This window comes from Neovison vison, chromosome 6 (genome assembly GCF_020171115.1).
Source record: "Neovison vison isolate M4711 chromosome 6, ASM_NN_V1, whole genome shotgun sequence".
Taxonomy (NCBI): domain Eukaryota; kingdom Metazoa; phylum Chordata; class Mammalia; order Carnivora; family Mustelidae; genus Neogale; species Neogale vison.
The window spans coordinates 80933977-80946120 of record NC_058096.1 but is presented as its reverse complement, the minus strand read 5'-3'; the positions used below and the strand labels follow the sequence as shown (position 1 = coordinate 80946120).

General features: G+C 39.6%; 1 protein-coding gene across 1 annotated transcript in view; it reads left to right on the top strand.

The window, feature by feature from the left end:
- Positions 1-12144, top strand: part of PLCH1 (phospholipase C eta 1) — a 216573-nt gene that overhangs the window by 168815 nt on the left and 35614 nt on the right. The window contains exons 10-11 of the mRNA XM_044251645.1: positions 5849-6020; positions 9634-9741. Of these exons, the coding sequence (XP_044107580.1) occupies positions 5849-6020; positions 9634-9741 (280 nt within the window). The remainder of the gene's footprint in view (positions 1-5848; positions 6021-9633; positions 9742-12144) is intronic.

Here is a 12144-nt window from a genome sequence, read left to right as displayed (position 1 = left end):
ATTGTGAGCAAGTAATATGGGCTCCATTGTGTGTACTTTCTCATGCTCCATTTATTTCTTACCCTATTCTGTCTCAAGACGTTGCCTCCTTGGAGCCTGTTCTTGCGAAGACTGACTTCAGCATTTCTACAGTGTTCATAAAGTTTGGAAACATAGGTTACTATACGTGATAAATAGGTTATTGATATTATATTACAATATAGTAAAATAAAACCTAGGTTTTTAGCCTTGCTGGGTGTCCTGTATATACTGTGACTTGTCACTTGACTCTTTCTTGGCATTGGATAATAGTGACTCTTTTCTCCTTAATACTTGCTTTTTGGGGGGGCTTCTATTATAACATTACCCTGTAGCCCATCATTGTTTCTCACTCTTTTTTTTTTTTTTTTATTAAGTTCTTCTATTCCATTTCCTCATTCCTCTGTCATTCTTTCTTTCTCTCTTCCTTTCCTTTCCTTCCTTCCCTCCCTCCCTCCTTCCTTCCTTCTTTTCTTCTTTCCTTCCTTTCTCTTAAGATTTTATTTATTTATTTGACAGAGAGAGAGAGAGAGCGAGCTCACAAGCAGGGGGAGTGCAGAGGGAGAGGGAGAAGCAGGCTCTGTGCTGAGCAGGGAGCCTGATGTAGCACTTGATCCCAGGACCCTGGGATCATGACCTGAGCTGAAGGTAGGTACTTAACTGACTGAGCCACCCAGACACTCCAGTAGTCACTATTTCTTTCTTTTTTTTTTTTTAAAGATTTTATTTATTTATTTGACAGAGAGAGATCACAAGTAGGCAGAGAGGCAGGCAGAGAGAGAGAGAGGGAAGCAGGCTCCCTGCTGAGCAGAGAGCCCGATGTGGGACTCGATCCCAGGACCCTGAGATCATGACCTGAGTTGAAGGCAGCGGCTTAACCCACTGAGCCACCCAGGCGCCCCAGTAGTCACTATTTCTTAAGTTATTACCATTGTTCTACTTTTGGACTGTTTAATTATATGTCCTGAACTTTCCCCTCAGTTTCAGAACTATGTAGAAAAATTCCTTTTTTAAAAATTTTTTCTTAAGATTTTGTTTATGTATTTGAGAGAGAGAGACAGAGATAGAGAGAGCACAATGGGGAGGAGAGGGAGAAGCAGGCTCCCCACTGAGCAGGGAGCCAGACATGGGACTGGATCCTAGGACCCTGGGATCATGACCTGAGCTGAAGGCAGATGCTTAACCAACTGAGCCACCCAGGCGCCCCTAGAAAAGTTCTTAGTAAAAATTCACCTACGTATCCCATAGGTACCTCAAAATCAGCACATGTCATTAGTTATTCAGGTATTTTATGGTGCCTACTCTAAGCCAGGGACACTGCAATAAGCTCAGAGAGCCACAGCACTGAACAAAAGAGAAGACTTCTACCATCACGGAGCTTACATCCCAACCCGAACTCAGCACTTCATTCTGCCAAACGTCCTCTGGCTCTATTTCCCTTTAGTAAGAGGTAACACTGTCTACCAGTGTCTTTAGCCAAAAACTGAGTCATTCTAGATTCAGCCAATTCTTGTCAATTCTACTTCCTAAATTATCTTTTGACTCCATTGCCTTCTCTCCGTTTTCATTTCCCTTTGGGTCATTTTCCACTCCAGTGCAATATTTTCCTTTCCAAAAACACAAGTATGCTGCTGTATGTCTTAAAGTCCTTCAGAAGCTCCCTGTGCTATGCAGTCATGTCTTCCAGGTCCTTCAGGATGTGGCCTCTTCTCTTTCTTCCAGGGTCTTCCATCATTGCTCTGCAGGGATTCTGCCTTTATCTTCTCTTGGATTCCCGAGTGACCCCAGTTCTTTCACAACTCCCTACCTCGATGTGCTGTTCTCTGCCCTGCACATTCTTCCCATTATTCCACCTGCCTAATCCTTATCCATCCTTCAAGATGGATACTTGAAGGATGTTCAGTATCCTGAACATGTGTTCAGATACTGTCCCTCTGTCAGACTTACTGATATACCAGCTGATTTAAATGCTCCTTTCTCTGTTCTTAGCACCCTGAGCATATTTCTGTTATATCTATATAGCTCTCAATTGTAACTGTTAGCTTCCTGCCTTCTTTTGAGTCTTTAAGACCATGAGCTCATTGGAAATACGGGGCTATGTCTTATTCATTCTTTCTTGCCTAGCAGGTGCCTGCAATATACCAGACAGCTAATAAAAGATTTTTTTTGAAATTAAACAAAATTACAATTCTGAAAAATTAATTTTTTAAAAGTTAGTAGTCTTTAAAACTTTAAAAATTTGGTCTTATTTATTAACCATGAGGCTAAAGTGCTGTTGCAATGAGAGATGCATGCTGCCTGGCAGCTTTGGTTTATGGTATCAACTGACAGGTCTTTTCTACCCTCATTTTTGCTAGTTTCAGCAAAGTTGATGGAGTGGTTTTGCCATTGTTTTCTAAAATGTGAAGTTGGGTGTTTGACGGGGCTTACTTCAAGTTTGGGGCTATTTAGGAGAAAAGCACTTGAAATGAAAAGTTGATAATGCTTGTTTAGCACATTTTAAAAGTTCAGTCTTTTTCTTTTCTTTCTTAGGCCTTCTTTATACCGAGGTATCTCAGCCTTGGCACCACTGACATTTTGAACCAGATAATTCTTAGTTGTGGGAAACTGTCTTGTGCACTGTAAAATGGTTACAGTGTCCTGACTTCTCCACACTAAATGTCAGTCACATTCTCCCCCTCCCCCCAATATTGTGAGCACCAAAAATGTCTGCAGATGTTGACAGATAGCTATTTTGGGAACAGTGAGTCACGGTCTCCCTTGTCCCCCATTGAGAAGTGCTGCTTTACGTTGAGTATCATTAGACACTAATAGACTTTTTTATAAACAGATTGGTAATTAAAAAATTCGTTATTAGAAGACCTTGATGTGATTGCATAGATAATCTCTTGCTAGTTTGTTGTTGTTTTTCTTTCTAACACTCTGGGATAAAGTCCATGTGGACACAAGAACAAATAGATCAGAATAAGGTAGCCCACTCTGGTTACAAAGGTTCATCTCTTCTATTATCTTTGGCATCAGGTTTTACTAATGAGGAAAGGATGTAATTTCAGGAGGTTATAAGCCCTCCTGTGAAGCGTGTGTTGCCATACAAGCCCAGAAGTAAAATTCTTTTTCTCTACATGGATATATTAGCCAATTTAAATATTAGCTATATACTCTGGAAAATATATATTACTTCAGAAGATACATGACAGAAAAGAAGTAGAAAAAACCAGCAAGCTAAATTTGAAATCATTTCTTACTCTGAAGAAAAAACAACATCAGAAGAAGAGTAAGAGCAGAGATCAGTCCGGGTTCCCTTTCTGCCTTGGCCACCAACTCCGGAGGCTGTCTTTGGCAATCAGTCTGCTTGCGTTTCATGTTCTCTGCACAGGAACCTGAGGACTGGGGGAGAGTGAATGCTTGCTTCTTCTGAAAGTAAAGACTAGTATATAATTCTATACAAATGGTTTTCAAATGTTTGGCATAGGATGCTATAAATCATGAAATTCCATTATGCTATTTTATCCTCCATAGTGATTTTCAAGCCGGGGGCTGACAATAGATTTTTAAACATCTGTAGTTAGTGGTCTATTAGATGTCTTTAGACATTTTAAAAAATGGAATCTAAGTTTTTATCCTGAAGTTTATTTCTTTTTTAATTTGAGTGTAGTTGATGCACAATGTTACATTAGTTTTAGGTGTACAACATAGTGATTTGACAAGTTGACACATATACTGTGCTCCCCACAATATAGCTACCTTTACCATACAATGTTATTACAATACCATGGACTGTGTGCCCTTTGCTGTACCTTTTATTCTCATGACTTATTCATTCCATAACTGGAAACCCATACCTCCCGCTGCCCTTTGCCCAGTTTGCCCAGCCCCTCCTTGCCCTCCCCTTTGGCAACCATTAGTTTATTCTCTGTATTATAGTGCTGATCCTGCTTTTTGTTTGTTTATTCATTTGTTTTCTTCTTAGATTCCACATATGAGTGAAATCATGTGACATTTGTCCTTCTCAGTCTTATTTCATTTAGCATAATACCCTCTAGGTCCATCTGTTTTGTTGCAAATGGCACAACCTACTCCTTTTTTATGGCTGCATAATATTTGTGTGTGTGTGTGTGTGTGTGTGTGCGCGCGTGCGTATGTGTACACACCACATCTTCCTTACCCATTTGCTAACAATGCAATGGATACTTAAGTTGCTTCTGTATCTTGGCTATTGTAAATAATGCTCCAATAAACATAAGGGTTTGTGTCATTTTGAATTAATATTTTTGGGTTTTTTGGGGGGTAAAGACCCAGTAGTGGAATTATTGGATCATATGTAATTTCTATTTTTAACTTTTTGAGGAACCTTCGTACTGTTTTCCATAGTAGCTGCACCAGTTTGCATTCCCAACAATAGCATAGGAGGGTTTCTTTTTCTTCACATCCTCACCAATGCTTGTTTTGTCCTGGGTGTTTGGTTTTACCCATTCTGGCAGGTGTAAGGTGATGTCTCCTGTGGTTTTGATTTGCATTTCCCTGATAGTGATGTTGAGCATCTTTCTATGTGTCTGTTGAGCAACTGTATATCTTTTTTGGAAAAATGTCTATTCAGATCCTTTGTCCATTTTTTTGTTGGATTTTTTGGAGGACTCTTTGTGTTGAGTTGTATGGGTTCTTTATATTTTTTACATATTAACCCCTTTTTGGATATATCACTTGCAAATCCCTTCTTCCCTTTAGTAGAATACCTTTGTTTTGTGGATGATTTCCTTCTCTGTTGAAAAGCTTTTTATTTCATGTAGTCCCAATAGTTTATTTTTGGTTTTATTTCCCTTGCCTCAGGAGACATATCTAGAAAAATGTTGGTACAAGTGATGTCAGAAAAATTACTGCCTGTGCTCTCTTCTATGATTTTTGTGGTTTGAGGTCTCACACTTTAGTCTTTAATCCATTTTGAGCTTATTTTTGAGGATGGCGTAAGAAAGAGGTCAAGTTCCATTCTTTTGCATTAGCTGTCCAGTTTACCCAACGCCATTAATTGAAGAGATTGTCTTTCCCCATTATATATTTTTGCCTCCTTTAGATTTTTGAAAAATAAGACAAACTTACAATATATGAGTTTTCTTTCTTTAGGCTTATCTCTCTTAAAATTGCTTCTTTTTTTTTTTTCTTTTAAAAGAGACGTAATGAATGAACCATTTTTTTAAATGCAAAATATTAAATGAGGTCGTCCCACATGGTTGATATTTTGTTCAGCCACTATGCCTAGCAAAACAATTTTGGTCAACAGAGTTTCTTAAAAAATGCTTTCTGGGGTGCCTGGGTGCTCAGTGGGTTAAAGCCTCTGCCTTTCACTCAGGTCATGATCCCAGGGTCCTGGGATCAAGCCCTGCATTGGGCTCTCTGCTCAGCAGGGAGCCTGCTTCCTCTTCTCTCTCTCTCTCTCTGCCTGTCTATCTGCCTACTTGGGATCTGTCAAATAAATAAATAAATAAAATCTTTTAAAAAAATGCATCTTTCATGGGACACCTGCGTGGCTCAGTCAGTTAGGTGTCTGCTTTCTGCTCAGGTCATGAGTCCTGCACTGGTCTCCTTGCTCAATGGGCAGCCCGTGTTTCCCTCTGCCTGCTGCTCCCCTACTTGTTCTCTCTCTCTCCCAAATAAATAAATAAGATCTAAAAAAAGAAAAATAAATGCATCTTCCTTCTTTCTCATTTTAATCATCACAGCTCTCCCAAATACCGTCACCAGGATTGTAAGAACATAATGAATACAGAATGATGTTCAAACAGCCCTGTGAGTTGCCTGTATGTGATGCCTTTAGAATCTGTTGCTGTCCTCTTAGGTTCCCAGTCATACTGTCCATTGAGAATCACTGCAGTGTCCAGCAGCAGAGGAAGATTGCTCAGTACCTGAAAGGAATATTTGGAGACAAACTGGACCTGTCATCTATAGACACAGGAGAGACCAAGCAACTCCCAAGCCCTCAAAGTTTGAAAGGCAAAATCCTAGTGAAGGTAATTACCCCAAGGAATGCAGTCAAAGGCATTAATGACCAACGAAGCCCTCCCTCCCTTAAGGACTAAAAACTCATTTATCAAGAGAACAATAGAGTCAATCCATGAAGAGTCATCTAGATTTGTGGATGCATCTTGTTCCGCTTTATTAATAGTTATACCTTCAGAAAGAGCTTGTTATTGACTGATCACATCTTCTGGGATTTGTTTTTGTGACGTGAAAAGATCAATACTGTAAGCCAAATGTTTACTATTTTAGTCTGTAGTAATTGACCGTGGTGTATGTGTGGGTGCAGGGGTACAGAGGAAGAGGAGGCTCTTTGTGTCCATATCTGAAAGCATTTCTTTCAGATTCTTCTCTCGCACTTCAAGGTCCGATAACTGTCTGTCAAAAAAAGGAAAGAAAAGAAAGAATGAGCAGACAAACAATAGTCTTTACGGTTGATCAGCCGTGGTTATGTACGTGAGAAGAGCTTGCTTCCCGGAGAGCATGGGCACAGACATAATGCCCCACAGGACTCGTGTGTACGTGAAGGAGCAGTAGGTGAATAGAATGACATTTCATGAACAGATTTTTCTGAGGGAAGAAATTTACTACCTGCAATGAATATTATTAATACACAGAATAGCCAGAAAAAAATAGCTATTTGAGATCTCACATGGGTGACTTTGTGATTTTACGTAATTCCAGTTAACTCTGTGTGTTTGGACTAAATCCATCTTGGGTAGTCGTATTATTTTAAGACTAAAGATCTAAGGAAGAGCGGCAGGATATTAATATTCAAATGGGGTTACATTTTACTTAAAAGAAATGTGTACCAAAAGAACCAAGTATCACAAAGGAGGCAGAAGAAAGTCAAACAGTGTAATTTCCTAGGACTACTCTAACAGGGGCTCTGAGGGAGGGCAGCAAATGGGGAAGATGCAGAGGACTTATCTTTGAAATTGGTCAAATCTATTTTTCTGTCAGTGAAATGAGAACTAGAGACTGAATCCAGCAAAGAGTTATCGTCGGGCATTTGTATGTGTGAAAGCATTTTGAATAAAGGCTTCAAATACTGTAAGGGATAACAGTAAGGTCAGTTTTCCTAAGTCTTGCTAAAACAAACTCTTATGTGGTAAACATTGATTGCTGGGCTGAAAAGCTAAATGTTACCTTAATAGCTTCGTGAATGTGTCCGTGTTTCCTGTACTCTCGAGGTTAAATGCAGAGTAAGTCCATTTGGTTGAAATACTTCCCTTTTAGACAGTGGAACCTAAGGTAGCTATTTGGTATGAATTGAGTCCCTTTTATATAACTGCACTTCGCACCCTTTGTCATAGAACGTCTTAGGGCTTATGGGCACCAGGGTGCCCCAGAACCAGAGGATCTTGGGCACTCATTGGGAGGAGTGGCCTCAGTGCGGATTGCGAGCATTTCGAGACATTTAAGGTTCATTTGCTAGTAGCGACGTTCTTCAGACTTTAAGGAGATCTCCCAGATCTATGGACCAATGCATTTCTATTCGAAGCAAAAACAAAGGAACTGATTTTCCTACATTCCTTTGGTCCAAAAGGCACCATTTTAGTGGCTCCTTACTACTTTAGAGGTTGACAAATTGTTTATTATTAAAATAATAATACACATATTTCCCAACCATATATAGACACACCAATCTCCTGAAAAGCAAATAAAAAGTGGCTTTTGAACAAAAATAATAGCAAACTTTGTCATTTTCCATAGACTCTTCTTGCTGAAAGAAACTGTAACTATTGGTCCAAGCCTCTTACTTTTTACAGTCGCCAGAGTCATTACCACATTCCCTAGGTCATGCAGCTTGGAGCTGAGCGGCAGCGATGGTTCTAGTGTCATAATATTTCTGCATGTCATGGACCGGTTAAACTAATTCTTGGTAATTCCTATGTGCAACAGACTGTGAATCAGAAAGAGACCCCCTAAAAGACACCGGGGCATTTTTTGTTTGTATCAGTTGGATCACAACTACGTTCCTTGAGTCATATCAAGTTCTGCCTTACGTTATTCTATAATTTCCCTTGGCTGTAACTGTTGATAAGAACCATTAAGAGACACCGTTCTCTTGCACTGCTTTTCTTCCTATCTGCCTGGATAAATTATCTTTTGAGAACCAGAAATGTGCAAGAGTTGGTGAAAAACGTGGCCCTTGTGTCTTTTAATTCAGTTTAAATGGATGGAAAATTAGGGCTTCTATGGATGCTCGGAGCAGGCAGCTTTCTCTCTTTGTTCCCTCACCCACCACTGCCCATACCTGAAGGGACGCTAAAGCCGGGTGTGGCTATCCTATCAGCTCAATGCTGTGTGCCCACCATGGTTCCGGTATTGCTTCCCTTTTGTGGTATCAGAACTGTTTCTGTCATTCAAGGATTATTACTCCTTCCTTACAGATGTTACTTCTCATATTTGTTAGCTCTGCTCTGCTTTACGTTTAAAAACTATGTTGGTTTTGTTCTATCAAAAGATGGAACTGCTGTCATTACATTTTAAATGTCTTGTATATAGGTCCATCTTGGCTGTCTGTCACTGTGCCCAAAACAGAGACTGTGAGTAAGTAGTTGGTGGTGAATGAATGAAGGAGGACATTAGCTTGATGTCTGTCTGTTCTTGAACATGTCTTGTTGCCGCTTAGTTGAGGACCTTTCTTCTGGTGCTGCTGTGTTAGTACAGCGACTCTACAGTGCCCCCTCAAATGAAGAAAAAATAAATTTTGTGGAAGCCTTCCATATCAGAAAAGACTTAATATATAGACATAAATACTTTAATTCTGAGCTACTTTGTTATTAATGATAAACGGGAGGAAGTGGAAAGGTATCCTGCCCATTTACTTAGAATTAGTGGTGCGTGTATATCCATGTATCTGCATCTGTCTATCTCTAAACATGTTCGTGTGAAAAAGAAAGCGTGTAGTTTTCACTTTGCAGATAGCACGTACAAATAAGGAGAGTCATATAGATCAGTACAAAGGGAAATTAAATCTCACCCTTTTAATCCTATCAACAACCCTCTATACGTTGAAGAAAATAAAGAAGAAACATTTAAAAATCCAAACCCCATGAGTTTGGAGTCTTCATGTAGATCTTGCTTTCATTATGTAAACAATGTAATAAGCTTTGAAACTGTGACTGTGTTAAGGACCCAGGGTCAGTAGCTTTGGGTGTCAGGGAAGGTACAGGAAATAGGGACAGAGAGTTCTCTGCAAACTTGACTCTGCTGGTGATCCTGTGCAGGGAGGGAGTGGGGCACGGGGAAAATCCAGCATGCTGAAGAAGGCCAGTGGTGGTGTGGAGCGCGGGAATACTACAAGTCACTGGGGTTTGAGTTGAGACAACATCGGCCTGGACAGCAGTCTGGGATCATATTTAGAAATTTATCATTATTTGGCTGCCAGGCATCTGAACATCTTTCTATCCTCCTCCATCCCTGTGTGTTAAGGAATCCCCTCTTAGTGGCCAAAAATGCTTGACATCAGCGTCCATACGTTCTTGGAACTAGGGTGTAGACACATGATCTACATGCTTCCAGCCAGGTGAACCTGCCCCAGACAGCACATATCTACTCTATCGTCATTTTTAAGCTGGGTATGTTGCTCCATTTCAGGGCAAGAAGTTGCCTTATCATCTCGGGGATGATGCAGAGGAGGGGGAAGTTTCTGACGAAGACAGCGCAGATGAAATTGAAGATGAATGCAAGTTCAAGCTCCATTATGTGAGTTACAGATGTAATTGCACTTTTCCCCCTCGATGTGTTGAGGTAAAAATTGCTGCTGTGTTGGAATCCTCACACTGTGGTGGCTGTGGTGCAAAAGGGCTATTTTGTGAAAGTTACTTCGTTTGGGGGCATATAGATGCTCAGATGCTCACTGACTGAAGGATTTTTGTGTCTTAGAGTTGGAAAGAATGCCCATGATTCACCTGTCTGACCTTCCCTCTAGGGACAAATCCTCTGCTGTTACAACTTTGTCGAAACTCAAATTGCTGTTGGAAATGTCATGGTCTTTGATGAAATAAACTGGCTTTAGCCTTCTCTCTGCTTCCTCATGCTAGCGGCGCCCTATGTTGCTTGTCAAGGCAGACTTGCAGGACACAGCTGTACATGTCTGCTTCTCTAGGGATGCCCATCCTTCCCCTAAGGAAAATGTACTTTGGATCAGAGGATTTCCAAGCTCTTCCAGAAATGGGACTCTTGGCTGAATTTTAATTCACCTCATTTTAGATAAAGTTGCATAGGATCTGTGTGGTGCTTCAGAACACTGTCCTAGATCAAGGAGCGGCCTTCCTAGAAAAGCATCATTTAGCCAGATAATCTCAAGCAAAGGCAAACCCAGAGGAAATGTCTTCATGGTGGAGGGGGACGATTTAGGATTTCATGCCCCTCCCCCACCTCTACAACTCATGATCATCAGGATTACCTGACAGCCTGAGTGTAGCACCCCTTCACGTTAGTTTGTTACAGGGTTTGCAATTTCATTTCTGTGGAAAAGTGGTATTCCTCTAGAGATCAGGACTTATTCTTCCCTCTTAAAAAACGTAGAAATTTTGTACAAAATCTTCTAATTTGCATCATTGCCCTGAATTCGTTTATTACATTGCTAAGAACAGTCCATTCTCTTTGAAATAGTAGTAACTAATATTGCTTCCTGTAGTTATCAAAGGGAGCCAGCATGATTACAAAGTGGGCATAGGTAGAATGACAGCCGACCTCTCGGTGGACACTTTTTTCTTGGCTTTGATATACTTTAGAAGGGATGAAGTGGGAAATATTCAGCTTGAATTGAAAAGGAATAGTTACCATCTATATTCATCTGTTGTCTTTTAATAGTTTATATTAGCTCAGTGAAATACCACTAATAAGGCTATGGTTGCAAGAAATTAAATAGATTTACACAAGCGAAATTGTTAAGATATTAAATTGTTTATTTTTTACCCTTCCAGATATTTACTCTTTTTGTTATTCCTATATGCAATTATGGATAATGCAGCTCTGTTTTTTTAAGCATTAGTTTGTAAACCAAATTTTTGTCTCTGATCTTCATTATCTTTGCATCTTTTTTTTTTTTTCAAGATTTTCTTTATTTATTTGACAGAGAGAGAGAGAGCGCATGCACAAGTAGGGGGAGCAACAGGCAGAGGGAGAGGGAGAAGCAGGCTCCCCACAGAACAGGGAGCCCAACGCGGGGCTCGACTCCAGGATCCTGGAATCATGACCTGAGCCGAAGGCAGCCGTTTAACCAACTGAGCCACACAGGCGCCCCTATCTTTGCATCTTATTTCCAAAATCTCTTGATTGCCAGCATCAGAGTAGTCTATCATTTGAAAACAGGGAACAGAGAGGCTTGACTAAGTTATATAGTTAGGGAATGCTGTTTTTAGGGAAAATGAGTAGTGGGAATTTAGGTACTATCACAACATAGTCATTTATTGCTCTGAGTAAAACCCAAGTTCTTCAAGTTTCTAAAAACACCCAGTTACGTAATTTTTCTTCTGATATCAGTTAGCTCCTAAATTTTCATGTTAAGTATCTATAATTATAAAGGAGAGTTGGCTGTGGTTTTATGGAAACAAATCACCCACTTCACCTGTGAAAATACCCAGCTGCTTCCTCGCATCTTCAAAGCCGCCTAGTTGTTTTCTAGGAAGCCACACAGGTAGAGAGTTCAGAACACGATTATGTAAAGATAGATAGGATCTTTCATTTGGATTCTTTGATTTAGGCTTTCATAAAAGCAAAGAGACCTGAATTGTAAAGTTTTACAGGCATCTCTTTGTTAGACTCTAGGAGAGAATATACCTAAAGGAACAAATATTCTACTAGAAATATATTATATTTATATTTAAATATTTATATTTAAATATATTATATTTATAATATAATATATTATATATTATATATATGTGTATAATATAATATTTATATTATATATATTATATATATATTATAAAGTTTATACTTTACTTTTTCGAATCCTTTTCCCCTATTTTTGAGCTCTTCGGAGAAAAGGCAATGCTGTGTTTAAGAAAGCCAAAGTGTTTTTCTGTAATCAGCCAGTTTATAGTCTTATTGTCAGTTCAGGGCTCCAATGCCCTATCTGAGTGTCGAATGTAAATTGCT